General features: G+C 50.6%; 1 protein-coding gene across 1 annotated transcript in view; it reads left to right on the forward strand.

The window, feature by feature from the left end:
• LOC120998606 (saccharopine dehydrogenase-like oxidoreductase) overlaps positions 1-16,171 on the forward strand; it is a 166,650-nt gene that overhangs the window by 13,836 nt on the left and 136,643 nt on the right. Inside the window, exon 4 of the mRNA XM_040429322.1 lies at positions 3,036-3,165. Within this exon, the coding sequence (XP_040285256.1) occupies positions 3,036-3,165 (130 nt within the window). The remainder of the gene's footprint in view (positions 1-3,035; positions 3,166-16,171) is intronic.

Raw genomic sequence — 16,171 nt, forward strand, 5'->3', positions numbered from 1 at the left:
TCATTCCCTTTTTTCTGTGACGGTGCTGCCATCTTTTTTCATTTTTTATATATAATATATATATATATATATATATATATATATATATATATATATATATATATATATAATTAAAAAAAGAGAAATCTATTCTTTAGTATGGTGCCAAAGAGTTTTTTTTTCTGGTATGTTTTCTCGCCTATGTTTTTAGTTTTCACTATATATAGGTGCATTGCTGGTCCCAGGAATCTTGTCAAATACTGAACGGTGGAAGGCATGGGACCAATTTAAAGATCTGGGAAGTTCCTGTCCGGAAGGGGGAGGATCTCTCACAGGTGCTGTCATGGGCTCATGCAAAACATATTACCGGTAAGAGTAATTGAAGTATTTTTCACCCGTGTGATAAAAAGCGGAAGGTTTACAAACAAAATCTTTTAGCAACCATCAGTGAAAAACGCAAATGCAATGCGTTTTTCACTGAAGCACCCTTCACTTCTATGGGGCCAGGGCTGTGTGAAAAACACAGAATATAGAACATGCTGCGATTTTCACGCAAAGCACAAGTGATGCGTGAAAAAAAACGCTCATGTACACAGACCCATTGAAATGAATGGATTCAGTGCGGGTGCAGTGCGTTCACGTCACACATTGCACCCGTGCGGAAAACTCGCTTGTGTGAAACGGGCCTAACTGTTTTGCCCGAGTCTAGGTCTGACAGTGGGAAAAGTAGCTAACTGGAGGGGAGGACTGCTTTAGATGCTGCTATCTCCTGAATAGAAACATGCAATTGGTCTGGTAGCAGCTAGCTAACATGCATACTGGTCTTGTTTGAAAGCTGACATTCCAGGCTTTCATACAAGACCAGAATGACAGCAATATGTTCAGTACAGGAGAAGATATGACTGATAGAAATCAGGATGCTGGGAATGCAGCTGAAAGTGAAAGTAAAAGCTGATTTTACTCGCGATTATTCCCGACTCGATTTCTAACAGTAATTTCTCCTCTGTTGCTTGGACCTTATTTTGGTCTTGTATGAAAGCCTGGAATGTCAGCTTTCAAACAAGACCAGTTGCATGTTTCTAGCTGCTACCATTCAGGATATAGCAACATCTAAAGCAGCCCTCCCCCCTCCAGTTAGCTACTTTTCCCCAGCTCGGGCAAAACAGTTAGGTGGTTAAAGGGGTATTCCAGTTACATTAAGTTGTCCCCCTATCCACATGATAGGGGACAACTATTAGATCGGTGAGGGTCCTACCACAGGGATCCCCTCTGATCACAAAAATGGGGGCCCTGTACCCACTGCAACCCCTTGAAATGAATGGAGTGGCCGGTCAGGCACGGGCGTGGCCTCTCCATTCATTTCTATGGACCTTCTAGAGACAGCTGAGTAATGTGCTCATTAGTATTCTGTATAAGATGCACTGCCATTTTCCCCTGCCTTTGGTTGAAAAACAGTGCATCTTATAAGGTGAAAAATATGGTATATACAAAGTTATAATATATACACAGAAATAATAGAGCCCCATAGCATAGGGTATACTTGGACCTGGCATTGAGTTTCATCACTTTTTTTAAGGCTTCATTCACACACAGCTTTTGTGGTGTTTTTTGGCCCACTCAGAGCATGTAGCATTAAAAAAAACACTGCTGACCCAAAATTACCTCAGATGTGACTGTTGAGGCCAGTGACTTACTGTAGCAGTCATGGGACTAAGTCAATTCCAATCCAGCGGGGACTGAAAGTGTCCAGAAATGGAAATGGCAGGACCACAATTACTGAAAAGAAACTTTCATTCAAAAAACTGTTGTGTTAAGACTCCATTATCCAGACAGATGTCGTTAATACTACGTACGGTATGGCGTTCATCCAAGACATTACATTTTTAGTATATTTATGCTATAAAACTGTCATAACTGCACTGATCTCCTCCAGTGAGGCCTGTGTCCTATTATATTATGGATGCCTGCACCACTAGGGGGAGCTCTGCACATATGAGTTTATGCAGTTAGTGGAGAATCTAATAAGAGCCGTGAGCTCCCTCTATTGGCGGCTGTAGGAAAATTGTTTGACTATGTTGGAAAGCAGTGAAAGCTGCTCAGTGTCGTCTCATTTTCCCCACAGATCCCATAGTAGAGGTGGATTTAGACATGCCAATGAGCAGCAGATTGTCGAGAAGGAAGCGATCCTTCCCAACAGTCCGCTGCTCATTAAGTGGAGGTGAAGTCCATGCAGTGATCACCTCTGCAGTATGAGGAAGAGGGATTGCTATTACGAGCACGATCTGCAGCCCAGAAATGATAATTTAGGCGCCTGTACTAATGACAGTTTAACAAGATGAACAAGTGCGAGTGCTCGCGGGAACATTTCTTTCCCAATAATCTTCCCGATTATCTGGGCGTCTAAATCAACCTTAAAGGCTATGTACACCTTTGATGATTTTTAGCCGAAAATGAGTAACATGCAATCATAAAAAAAATTGCCTCCGAAGATGTACATAGCCTTTAAGGGTCCATTCACACGTCCGTAGTGTGTTGCGGATCCGCAATACACCCGGCCGACACCCCCATAGAACCGCAATTGTGGACAAGAATAGGACATGTTCTATTTTTTTTCCTGAGCCGCAGACCGGAAGATCGAGGGCGCGCTCTGGCAATGCGGATGCGGACTGCACACTGTGTGCTGTCCGCATCCATTCCTGCCCCATAGAGAATGAATGGGTCCGCACCCGTTCCGCAAATTGCGGAACGGGTGCGGACCCATTCAGACGTATGAATGGACCCTAAGTCCCATGGTCTGCCTCCATAGACTGTACGCCACTGTACAACAGGGGGAGGTCTATTAGTATATTTAATACAGAGGCATCCTGAAACAAACCTATGGGCGATGCACCTCTGACAGTAGTCTATTTCGGAAGCATACGTAAGGTGTATTTCTCAACCTATATGTGCGATGTACATGGCAAGTGCAGTATCAACACAGCATTATTCTGCTTGTAGAAGTATTGTATTGTAGTGTGATTTTCCTGTATAATAATCCTGTCCTCTCTTCTCCACAGTTTCTTGAGTCAATCTACATGAAGTATGACAGGCAGGCAGCAGACAATGGGGTGTATGTTGTTGGAAGCAGTGGATTTGACTCGATTCCTGCTGATCTAGGGGTTTTATTCACCAGGAACAGCATACAAGGTACTAATAATGTGTTACATTGTGGTTTCATATAGGGGTGCACCGAAATTTCGGCAGCCGAAAATATCGGCCGAAAATGCACCTAATCCACTTCGGCCGATATTGTTACATATCGGCCGAAAATATGGGGTGTGGGATTTGTCACCCACCATCTGCGGGCGGGCGCCGGGCGGGCGGTTTACTTTGTCACTGCATCTTTATTTTACCTTACAATCGTGAGGCTCCAGTAACTAACAACTCTGCAGGCAGAGCGGAGGCCGGCGTAACGTCACTTACTCACGTGACGCGCCTGCTCCGCCTCCTTCATTCATAAAGTGGGCGGAGCAGGTGCGTCACGTGAGTAAGTGACGTTACGCCGCCCTCCGCTCTGCCTGCAGAGTTGTTAGTTACTGGAGCCTCACGATTGTAAGGTAAAATAAAGATGCTGTGAGCAGCAGGGCCGGGGCTGTTATGGGTAGGGGGATCGGTCTATGGAACTGCTATGGGGAGGGGGGATCTGTGCACTGCTATGGGGAGGGGGGATCTGTGCACTGCTATGGGGAGGGGGGATCTGTGCACTGCTATGGGGAGGGGGGATCTGTGCACTGTTATGGGGAAAGGGATCTGTGCACTGTTATGGGGAAAGGGATCTGTGCACTGTTATGCCCATAACAGTGCACAGATCCCCCTCTCCATAACAGCGCCACCCACAGATCCCCCTCTCCATAACAGCGCCACCCACAGATCCCCCTCTCCATAACAGCGCCACCCACAGATCCCCCTCTCCATAACAGCGCCACCCACAGATCCCCCTCTCCATAACAGCGCCACCCACAGATCCCCCTCTCCATAACGGCGCCACCCACAGATCCCCCTCTCCATAACAGCGCCACCCACAGATCCCCCTCTCCATAACGGCGCCACCCACAGATCCCCCTCTCCATAACAGCGCCACCCACAGATCCCCCTCTCCATAACGGCGCCACCCACAGATCCCCCTCTCCATAACGGCGCCACCCACAGATCCCCCTCTCCATAACGGCGCCACCCACAGATCCCCCTCTCCATAACGGCGCCACCCACAGATCCCCCTCTCCATAACGGCGCCACCCACAGATCCCCCTCTCCATAACGGCGCCACCCACAGATCCCCCTCTCCATAACGGCGCCACCCACAGATCCCCCTCTCCATAACGGCGCCACCCACAGATCCCCCTCTCCATAACGGCGCCACCCACAGATCCCCCTCTCCATAACGGCGCCACCCACAGATCCCCCTCTCCATAACGGCGCCACCCACAGATCCCCCTCTCCATAACGGCGCCACCCACAGATCCCCCTCTCCATAACGGCGCCACCCACAGATCCCCCTCTCCATAACGGCGCCACCCACAGATCCCCCTCTCCATAACGGCGCCACCCACAGATCCCCCTCTCCATAACGGCGCCACCCACAGATCCCCCTCTCCATAACGGCGCCACCCACAGATCCCCCTCTCCATAACGGCGCCACCCACAGATCCCCCTCTCCATAACGGCGCCACCCACAGATCCCCCTCTCCATAACGGCGCCACCCACAGATCCCCCTCTCCATAACGGCGCCACCCACAGATCCCCCTCTCCATAACGGCGCCACCCACAGATCCCCCTCTCCATAACGGCGCCACCCACAGATCCCCCTCTCCATAACGGCGCCACCCACAGATCCCCCTCTCCATAACGGCGCCACCCACAGATCCCCCTCTCCATAACGGCGCCACCCACAGATCCCCCTCTCCATAACGGCGCCACCCACAGATCCCCCTCTCCATAACGGCGCCACCCACAGATCCCCCTCTCCATAACGGCGCCACCCACAGATCCCCCTCTCCATAACGGCGCCACCCACAGATCCCCCTCTCCATAACGGCGCCACCCACAGATCCCCCTCTCCATAACGGCGCCACCCACAGATCCCCCTCTCCATAACGGCGCCACCCACAGATCCCCCTCTCCATAACGGCGCCACCCACAGATCCCCCTCTCCATAACGGCGCCACCCACAGATCCCCCTCTCCATAACGGCGCCACCCACAGATCCCCCTCTCCATAACGGCGCCACCCACAGATCCCCCTCTCCATAACGGCGCCACCCACAGATCCCCCTCTCCATAACGGCGCCACCCACAGATCCCCCTCTCCATAACGGCGCCACCCACAGATCCCCCTCTCCATAACGGCGCCACCCACAGATCCCCCTCTCCATAACGGCGCCACCCACAGATCCCCCTCTCCATAACGGCGCCACCCACAGATCCCCCTCTCCATAACGGCGCCACCCACAGATCCCCCTCTCCATAACGGCGCCACCCACAGATCCCCCTCTCCATAACGGCGCCACCCACAGATCCCCCTCTCCATAACGGCGCCACCCACAGATCCCCCTCTCCATAACGGCGCCACCCACAGATCCCCCTCTCCATAACGGCGCCACCCACAGATCCCCCTCTCCATAACGGCGCCACCCACAGATCCCCCTCTCCATAACGGCGCCACCCACAGATCCCCCTCTCCATAACGGCGCCACCCACAGATCCCCCTCTCCATAACGGCGCCACCCACAGATCCCCCTCTCCATAACGGCGCCACCCACAGATCCCCCTCTCCATAACGGCGCCACCCACAGATCCCCCTCTCCATAACGGCGCCACCCACAGATCCCCCTCTCCATAACGGCGCCACCCACAGATCCCCCTCTCCATAACGGCGCCACCCACAGATCCCCCTCTCCATAACGGCGCCACCCACAGATCCCCCTCTCCATAACGGCGCCACCCACAGATCCCCCTCTCCATAACGGCGCCACCCACAGATCCCCCTCTCCATAACGGCGCCACCCACAGATCCCCCTCTCCATAACGGCGCCACCCACAGATCCCCCTCTCCATAACGGCGCCACCCACAGATCCCCCTCTCCATAACGGCGCCACCCACAGATCCCCCTCTCCATAACGGCGCCACCCACAGATGAATTTCATTCATGAAAAAGAATTATTAATAAAATCATTTAAAAAAAAGTATTTTAAAAGTATTTGGGCAAAAAGGCAGTTTCGGTTTTCGGTCAAGGGCATCCTGAATTTTCGGTTTCGGACCAGAATTTTCATTTCGGTGCACCCCTAGTTTCATAAATTAGATGGACCGAAAAAGTGTATTTTTGTAAACTCAATATTTATATTTTCCCCTGCGCCTCCACAACGGCACTCCAGGAGGGTGTCCCCGCCTCCCCAGGACAGGAAACGACGTAGAAGCTCAAGTTTAAAAGGCCCCCTCCCCTTACCTGCTTCAGTTTGTTGTTTCCTGTCCTCGGGATCACGTGGAAGCCGCTCCTGCTACGGCGGGGGTTCATTGCGCACGGCCTGGAGATTTACCCCATCCGGGAGGGCCGTGCAGAGGTAGGGGATTGATTGACTGCCCTGTACCTTAGGCGTAAGGCCGTCTGTGAAGGCAGCCACGGGCCTCCGTTCCTCAACTGACTACAGGAATGAGGGATCATGCGCGCGCACAGGCGGAAGTAAACTTGCCAGTCCTCGGCGTCCCTTCCGCTGGCGTGTGATGTCAGAGGACTGGCGGATATAGAGCTGGAAACGAGGAGTTCGGCGTCCTGCTTCACTTGGTGAGATGTCGGCTCCTGTGGAAGCTCCTGAGACCCGTAAGCCTGTGGATCCTGCCGCCCAGAGCCCAGTAAGCCTCCTTCCCGTGTGTATTAACCCAGTTTTGGGGGGGGGGGTGGAAGAGTGCACACTACTATTCCCTCACTGGTGTGTTGCTGGTGTTAAAGTAGACCTATTACAAGCCCTAAAAAGGATCTAAATATTATCTTTCTCGTTTATTCCATTGGGGGACACAGACCATGGGTATAGCTTAGAGATATTACTAGGAGGGACACTATGCAAAAAAAGAAGCTCCTCCTCCTCGGGCTATACCCCCAGGCACCTCCAGGAGAACTTCAGTCTTTGCTTAGTGTCCGTTCAAGGAGGTTGACGCTTATTCTTCTCCTGTTTGTTATTTTCTGTTTTCAGATGGGGACGCAGGTCAGCATTGCGCTTTCCTGGCCCCTGTGGAGTGTCTGCCACCGTCTTCTGAAGGTTCCTGGCTACCTCCCATTCCCCCACAGAAGAAAAGTGGATCCAGGCTCGACATGTAAGCTCTGGCATCCCACCAGCTGCTGGGACACCTGCTGCCTACCCTCCACCAGAGCACTGCCCTCCTTTAGAGTCAGATGTCTGAAGAGGTGAATCCCTGCTGGTCTGGACATCGAGGGAGCATGCTGAGCAGATAAGTATTGCCTGCTTCAATCTCCCTCCTCTCTCTCCCCTCCCCCCTCTCCATGTCGTCTGTCTGGCGCTCTGAGGCCGCCTGGGTGAGCTAGAAAAGGACCTGTTGAGGGAATTTTTTTACTATGGGAGGGGGCCTTCTGGGTAGGGCTGGTGATTCCTGCCTACGGATATGCCTTTCCTACCTGCCTACAGCGCAACGGCAACTTGATTTCGGCAGAGGCAGGACGCCTCTGCATATGGTGTATTCTATTCACTTAGACTGCGGCCGCTGCGCTCTCTGCAGCTCCCCGCCGGACCGCTCCTTCATATATTAACCCCCGCTGCGCCGTACCAGGCGAAAGGGTGTATTTTAAATCGCACGCGCGCGCTTATTTCGCGCCGCTATGACGCGTTCTAGGGGGCGGAGCTTCGGCGTCCCGCTCTCTCTCTCCTTACGTCGGAAACTCTGCTGGATTGTGGCCGTGAAGCTCCTCAGTTCTCGGTGACCGGAGACTTCTGCTGTTGCCTGGGTGGTAGGAATTGCAGCAACCTGGTAGGAAATCTTTTTTGGAATACCATCATGCCTAAACCTGGGGCCCCTAAGCCTTCCAAGGCTTCCTCTCAGGCTCCACTGGAGTCATGTAAGATATGCCTTAGGCCTTTTTCTGTCACTGGTTCCTGTGACTCATGCCCTGCTCCTGGACAGGATCAGCCTCCTTCTCTTGCTCAGCCCGGTCCTCCCTCTGCCCCTGCGGAACCAGCGGTACCCGCCTGGGCCTCCGCCATGTCTAATGCGGCAGCTGATCTGGCCTTAGTTGCCAAGGCAGCCATGTCCTTCATGGAGCGCATGGCGGCTACTACTCCAGTGGCATCCACCACTCCATCCCCTCTCAGTGACTCTCACAGAGGGCGTCTGACTTCTAAAAGGCGGCGTGAGCGGCAGCATTCCTCCTCGGATGACTCCGCTTCTCCCCCTCGCCTTGAGGCATGCCCGGTTGACTCTCCCCCTCGCAGGGAGCGCAAATCCAATGGGGAATTGTCCGAATCGGACGAAGTCACGGAGCGGGAACCCCTGCCTAAGCTTTCCACCATGGTAACCGAGTTGGTGGCAGCTGTCCGTGACACTTTTAATATACAAGGGGATTCTCCTCCCTCAACTAGTCGGGAGTTCTCCCTTTTTCCACCCAAGAAACAGGAGTCCGCCGTGTTCCCTATTCATGAGGAATTCACTGCGGTCCTATCAAAAGCTTGGGATCGACCTAATCAAAAAATTTCGGCCACCAAGCGTATGGATACGCTTTATCCTTTTCCAGCTGACACAGTGGAAAAGTGGACTTCTTCCTCTAAGGTAGATCCTCCGGTGGCCAGGTTAGCCAAGAACACGGCCCTTCCCGTCCTAGACGGTTCCTCTCTGCAGGATGCGGTGGACAGACGTTTGGATTTACTTTCCAAGTCCATCTTCTCACTGGCGGGCGCTTCCCTGCGACCGGCCTTTGCGTCGGCTTGGGTCGCCAGAGCCCTTACGACGTGGTTGCAGCGCCACCACCAGGATCTGTCAGAGCAGGACGCCTCTACAGATACTCTGGATTTTATCATCCAGATGTCTCAAGCTTCTAAATATCTCTGTGAGGCTTCAATGGACATCGGCTCCCTCTTTGCCCGTATTTCGGCCCTCTCTGTCATTCAGCGCAGGGAGGTCTGGCTGAAGGTGTGGGATGCTGATGCCTCATCCAAGCATTCCCTCGCTAACCTTCCCTTTGAAAGGTCCAGGCTCTTTGGGGCTCAACTAGATGAATTCATTTCTGCCGCAACTGGGGGCAAGAGCACTCCTCTACCCCAGCCCAGGACCAAGCGTCCCTTTCGGTCTCTGCCTTCAGGTTTCCGGGGCCAGTCCTTTCGTCGCTTCTCCACTGCCAGGACGCCGTCGTCCTCATCAGCAGGGGGATCCCAGGACTCCCGCAAGAAGCCTTTCTTCAAGCTCCAGCCCTCTTGGCGGCCTCGGACGCAGTCAGCCCGTCCTCCTGCTCCCAAGCAACCCTCCGCATAAAGGGGTGCCCCCATCCCTCGTGGTGGGGGGCCGTCTGCTCTCCTTTCAACAGGTCTGGAGGGCTCACGTTCAGGATGCCTGGGCTCTGGAAGTGGTGACGTCCGGCTACAAGTTGGAGTTCGCGTCCAGCCCGCCGGAATGTTTTTTCCCTTCTCGCGTTCCGGGGGATCCAGCCAGGGCCTCGGACCTCCTTTTTGCGGTCTCCTCTCTTCTGGACCGTGGTGTCATTTCCCCTGTTCCCCCAGAAGAGCAAGGGACAGGTTTTTACTCAAACCTGTTCGTTGTTCCAAAGAAGGAGGGGTCAGTGCGTCCAATCTTGGATCTAAAGCTTCTCAACAAGTTTCTACGGGTGCGGAAGTTTCGCATGGAGTCCCTTCGCTCCGTTATTGCTTCTCTGCTTCCAGGAGAATTTCTCGCGTCTGTGGACATTCAAGACGCCTACTTGCACGTCCCTATTGCAGAGTCCCACCATCGCTTTCTGCGCTTTGCCATAGGGGAGCGTCATTACCAGTTCGTCGCCCTACCTTTTGGGTTGGCGACCGCCCCTCGAGTTTTTACAAAGATTCTGGCGCCTCTCATGGCGCTTCTTCGCACCAGGGGCATCTCTTTGTTACCATACCTAGACGACATCTTGATAAAAGCTCTGTCTCTTCCACAGGCCGAGGACAGCGTCCGAATCACGGTTCAATCCCTGGAACGGTTCGGGTGGCTGATCAATCTCCCCAAGTCCTCTCTGCACCCCTCCCAGAGACTCTCGTTCCTGGGGATGATCTTGGACACCTCGATTTCTCGGGTGTTTCTTCCAGATTCCAAGGCTTCCCAGATTCGTCTGGCAGTGGTGCTCCTTCTATGCTCTCCACGTCCCACCATTCGGGAGTGCATGCGGGTGCTGGCCCTTATGGTCTCCTCTTTCGAGGCGATTCCGTACGCCCAATTTCACACTCGTCCGCTACAACAGATGATCCTTGCCCTCTGGAACAAGAACCCTCGGGGTCTAGACACTCCTGTTCGTCTGTCCCGGCAAGTTCGAGCGTCTCTCCCTTGGTGGCAGTCTTCCCTGAGCCCATCGTCAGGAAAGTCCTTCCTTCCGTTCTGGACGATAGTCACCACCGACGCCAGCCTCATCGGTTGGGGAGGTGTTCTCCGGAACCTCACAGTTCAGGGTGTCTGGTCGACGGAGGAATCCCGTCTCCCGATAAACGTTTAGGAATTAAGGGCGATTTTTCACTCCCTCTCCCATTGGACTCCTCTCCTTGCGACTCGCCCGGTGTGGGTTCAGCCGGACAATGCCACGGCTGTGGTTTATGTCAACCATCAGGGCGGGACTCGCAGTCGGGCAGTAATTTGGGAAGTAGCGAGGATCCTCTTATGGGCGGAGTCTCATGTTCCAGTATTGTCGGCAGTGTACATCCCGGGAGTCGACAATTGGACGGCGGATTTTCTGAGTCGCACCAAGGTGGATCCGGGAGAGTGGTCTCTCCATCCGGAGGTGTTCGAGGACATCTGCCACCGATGGGGCCGTCCGGACGTAGATTTGATGGCTTCCCGGCTCAACCACAAGGTGCCGGTGTATCTAGCCCGCGCTCGAGACCCACGGGCGGGCGGGGTGGACGCGCTGGTATCTCCATGGCAGCGGTTCAGCCTCCTTTACGTCTTCCCTCCGATTCCTCTGTTGCCGAAGGTGCTGCGCAAGATCGAGGCGGAGGGGATACCAACCATTCTCGTCGCTCCGGATTGGCCTCGCCGCGCCTGGTTCTCCAGCGTCGCTCGTATGTTGGCGGACGTTCAGTGGCCTCTGCCCGACAGAGAGGATCTCCTGTCTCAGGGGCCGCTCTTCCACCAGAATTCACGGCAGCTGCGTTTAACGGCGTGGCTGTTGAGACCGCCATCCTGAGGAAGAGAGGCTTCTCTGATGCGGTGGTGAGAACCATGATCAGGGCTCGGAAGCCGGCTTCTTCACAAATCTATTATCGCACCTGGAAGGCCTTCCTGGTTTTTTGTGAGAAGTCAGGCTACCCGCCCCTACGTTTCTCTGTCCCAGTGGTGCTGTCCTTTCTCCAGTCCGGCCTCGACATGGGTCTGTCGCTCAGTTCTTTGAAGGGTCAGGTTTCTGCTTTGGCTATCTTTTTTCAGAGGTCCATTGCCTTTTTGGGACCTGTAAAAACCTTCCTGCAGGGGGTGGCGCATTCTGTTCCCCCGTATGTGCCTCCCTTGCCCCCCTGGGATCTCAACTTGGTTCTGAGTGCCCTTCAGGCGGCGCCTTTTGAACCTCTGAGGGAGGTCTCTCTGGTTTTACTCACCTGGAAGGTAGTTTTTCTGGTGGCCATAACCTCCATCAGGCGAGTTTCGGAGCTGGCCGCACTTTCCTGCCGGGAACCTTTTCTGGTCTTTCACCAGGATAAGGTGGTGCTCAGACCGGTGCCTTCTTTTTTGCCCAATGTGGTTTCTCTTTTTGTCCTTCTCCGGCGAACCCCAAGGAATGCGCTCTCCACTCCCTGGACGTCGTCAGGGCTCTGAAGGTGTACCTGGGGGCTACCGCTTCCTTCCGGCGTTCAGACTCTCTCTTTGTGATTCCTGAAGGGTCCCGTAAGGGCCTGGCGGCTTCCAAGGTCACCGTGGCGCGGTGGATCCGTTCCGCTATTGCTGCGGCATATCGCGCTCGTGGCCATGTTCCGCCGTCGCGGATTACCGCTCACTCCACAAGGGCAGTGGGAGCTTCCTGGGCTAGACGCAATCGCGCATCCGTTTCCCAGTTGTGTAAGGCGGCCACTTGGTCGTCCTTACATACTTTCACAAAGTTTTATCAGTTACACTCTCTGGCCTCGGCTGATGCTGTTCTTGGGCGCAGGGTATTGCAGGCTGTGGTTCCGGTTTGACTGCTGGACGTTTATTCCTGGCGGTGTTGGATTTGTTCTTTTTTCCCACCCCATGGACTGCTTTGGGACGTCCCATGGTCTGTGTCCCCCAATGGAATGAACGAGAAAAGGAGATTTTTGTGAAACTCACCTGTAAAATCTTTTTCTCGTAATTTCCATTGGGGGACACAGCTCCCGCCCCTTTTTTGGTTTACGCCTTATGGTGTGCTGTGTGATGGTTTCCATAGTGTTTTATTTCCGTTCTCCTTCTCCTACTGCTTTTGCAACGACTGAAGTTCTCCTGGAGGTGCCTGGGGGTATAGCCCGAGGAGGAGGAGCTTCTTTTTTTGCATAGTGTCCCTCCTAGTAATATCTCTAAGCTATACCCATGGTCTGTGTCCCCCAATGGAAATTACGAGAAAAAGATTTTACAGGTGAGTTTCACAAAAATCTCCTTTTCAGGGCAAGGACACCAGCACCAGAAGATCTGGGGAATCTTTATCTGAAAAAATATGCGCAATGTGTGTCCTAAGTGTACGGTCAAAATAGTGGCGGAGGAATCGCCCTCTCTTCTAGAATCAATTCTTGATATGATTAAAGAGGAGGTGAAATCTGCAATTGATACTAGACTCCCTCCGTGTTCTCCTCAGCCCTCCACCTCGCAAAGATCTCAGGTGTCGGACCATCAGCCGGAGCCTGACTCCGAAGAGGGAGAGGTAGTATCTCTTGAGGAATCTGAATCCTCTGATGAGGAATCAGGAAGACCCCTTTGTCGCCCAGAAGAAACAGAGTGTCTGTTAAGGACCATTAGGGCCACAATGAAAATTGAAGAGACCAAAGAGCCTCATTCCGTGCAGGACAGAATTTTCCAGGGGCTGGGGGAGAAAAAAAGGAATGTTTTTCCAGTCCATAGTAATATTAAGACTTTAATTTAAAAAGCAAATGTAGTAATAGAGTAATGAGCGAGCACTCATACACTTGGCAACCAGATTGACATGTGCAGAAAATATTTATTATATCCCCATAAAATACAAGTAATAAAATTTATAAGAACAATGTAGCAATAATATACAACATTACAGTCACATATTGTGGTAGATATGATCAACACTATATTCATATGACTCAATAGTGTTGATAAATTCAAAAATATATATCACACCAAGAAACTTCAAGTATATGCTGTTATTTGGGAAGAGGGGGTATTATCTTCTAGCGCTCTATCCCAATTTGGGAAACTGAATGTCACTGAAAATGTTGTAGGTGTATTCACTGGGAGCGCAATATGTTCATAAAGTGTCCACAGGAATCCTGATAATGTGAAAAGTCTCTTATAGCATATCCTTTTAAGCTCGATATGAGCTTTGGATTGGAGAAAACTTTAAATCGATGTTTGGCTTACCGTCTAGCGTCTGTTGTCTCCCTATTGCTTCAATGGAGCTTTAAATATTTGCCGGCTTATTCAGTCGCTCCATACAGCAAGCTGGTTTAAATTTCGCAGGAGTTCCAAAGATCGCAGGAGTTGCCACTCTGTTCCGCAATGTCCTTTGGTGCAGCTTTCGACGATAAGAATAGTTAATCCTTTACTGTAGAGATTTTCTTCTGTATGGCCATACAGTATTATCGGAGGCTTTTCAATGCAGGTACATCACTTGTTTCACCATACGCGTTACGGGTAGATTCACTCTCCCTTCCTCAGTGGTCAAGTGTCTGCCTGCTCTGCCTCCATTTTTATCCATTCCTTTGATTGCTTCCCAAATCTCGGACACCTGTTGTTCATGCTACTCCCAGTTTGCAAGGGAATCCTCCCACATAATCAAGGGATAATTCTATACAGCCTTGATTTAAAAAAAAATATAAAAAAAAAAATTTTTTTTTTCTTTTTTTTTTTTTTTTTTTTTTTTCTTTCTCCTTTTCCTCTTGCAGTTTCCATGCGTTTTTTATGCGTTTTTTGGGGACACATGCGTTTTTTGGCCCAGATGTCCCAATTGGTGTGATATATCATTATGTGAAATATAAACTTGATATCTGATTGCCAACACTTATAAAATGACTTTTTATAATAAAATATTATTAAACAAATTTTCAAGATTAAAATATCAATATAAGAATATAAAACAATAAATAATAAATGTGAGGAATCTTGAAAGTTTCATAGGAATCCTAGAGTTTGATACAATTATTCGGATTTGATAGAGAAAGAAGGGTGGGTATCTCGGAGCCAAGGACACGTCGCAGCGCCGATAGACGGCCTAGCATGCGACGTGCCGTCGGCCTCGAGACACCCAACCTACATAAATCCAAAAATTTCCAACTCCGAATTAAGGCCTTTCGGTTGTAGAGATCCAAATTCATAAATGCGTCTGGATTCTATCCTAGACATTTGTCTGATAAAATCACCGCCTCTCCAGTGTTTCTCCACCTTCTCCAGTGCCGTAAACACCAGACTTGATGGATCCTGATTATGCATCTCTTTATAATGTTTAGATAGGGAATGTTTATCGTACCCCTTCCTGATGTTGGCAATATGTTCGGCCACTCTTTTTTTGAATGGCCTCTTGGTACGTCCTATATATTGTCTGTTACAGGGGCACTGGAGAAGGTAGATAACTCCACTGGAGTCACATGTAAGACAATCTTCTATCTCCCAATTATAGTTGTTCTGAGTCGAGGGGACATTAGTCGTCAGGCGGGGTTTTTTATTCATTCTACAACCCATACACCTTCCACATTTATAAAAACCCTTCAAACTCAGCCAAGTTCCTGAAAAACTCAACTTATTCTGTTTCCACGGTTTTACGGTAGGGGCCACCTTGATACCTAGATTGGGTGCCCTAGTGAAGGTAATCGTCGGAACAGTCGGGAGTAAGTGTCCCACAATTTTGTCATTCAACACATGGTGCCAATGGGTTTTAATAATTTTCTGAATCTTCCTATAATTCTCATTAAATGGAAGAACAACTCTCATGGCTTCTTTATTTAGTGTTTTATCTTCCTCATTATCCATCTCATTTTTATCTTTATTGTCCTCCTTATTAAAGAACTCTCTTCTATCTAATTTCCTAATTTGGTTGAGTGACTCCTCCACTAAGTTTTCAGGATATTCCTTCTCAATAAATTGTCTTTTCATCTCAATGGCTTCCATCTCAAAAGTATGTCCCTCTGTGCAGTTCCGCTTAATCCTACGGAACTGACCAGAGGGAACATTTGTCAGCCATTTCGGCAGGTGACAGCTAGAAAAATCGATATAACTATTTCTAGCTGTGGATTTACAAAATGTCTCACATATATATTTATTACCAGATTGTGTGATTAATAAATCTAAGAATTCGGTGCTCTCCTGTATGTTTGAGGTAAAGACCAGATTTAAATTATTAATATTGATTGTTTCTAGGAATTTTTCCAATTCTTCTTTACTCTTTTTCCAGATGAAGATCACATCATCTATATAACGGCGCCACAGGGCCAGATCCGTCCCCAGCCTTGGCTTGATGTGGTTATATTCCCACTCGGCCAAGGCTGGGGACGGATCTGGCCCTGTGGCGCCGTTATATAGATGATGTGATCTTCATCTGGAAAAAGAGTAAAGAAGAATTGGAAAAATTCCTAGAAACAATCAATATTAATAATTTAAATCTGGTCTTTACCTCAAACATACAGGAGAGCACCGAATTCTTGGATTTATTAATCACACAATCTGGTAATAAATATATATGTGAGACATTTTGTAAATCCACAGCTAGAAATAGTTATATCGATTTTTCTAGCTGTCACCTGCCGAAATGGCTGACAAATGTTCCCTCTGGTCAGTTCCGTAGGATTAAGCGGA

The sequence above is a fragment of the Bufo bufo genome, chromosome 4, assembly GCF_905171765.1.
Source record: "Bufo bufo chromosome 4, aBufBuf1.1, whole genome shotgun sequence".
NCBI classification, from domain to species: Eukaryota; Metazoa; Chordata; class Amphibia; order Anura; family Bufonidae; genus Bufo; species Bufo bufo.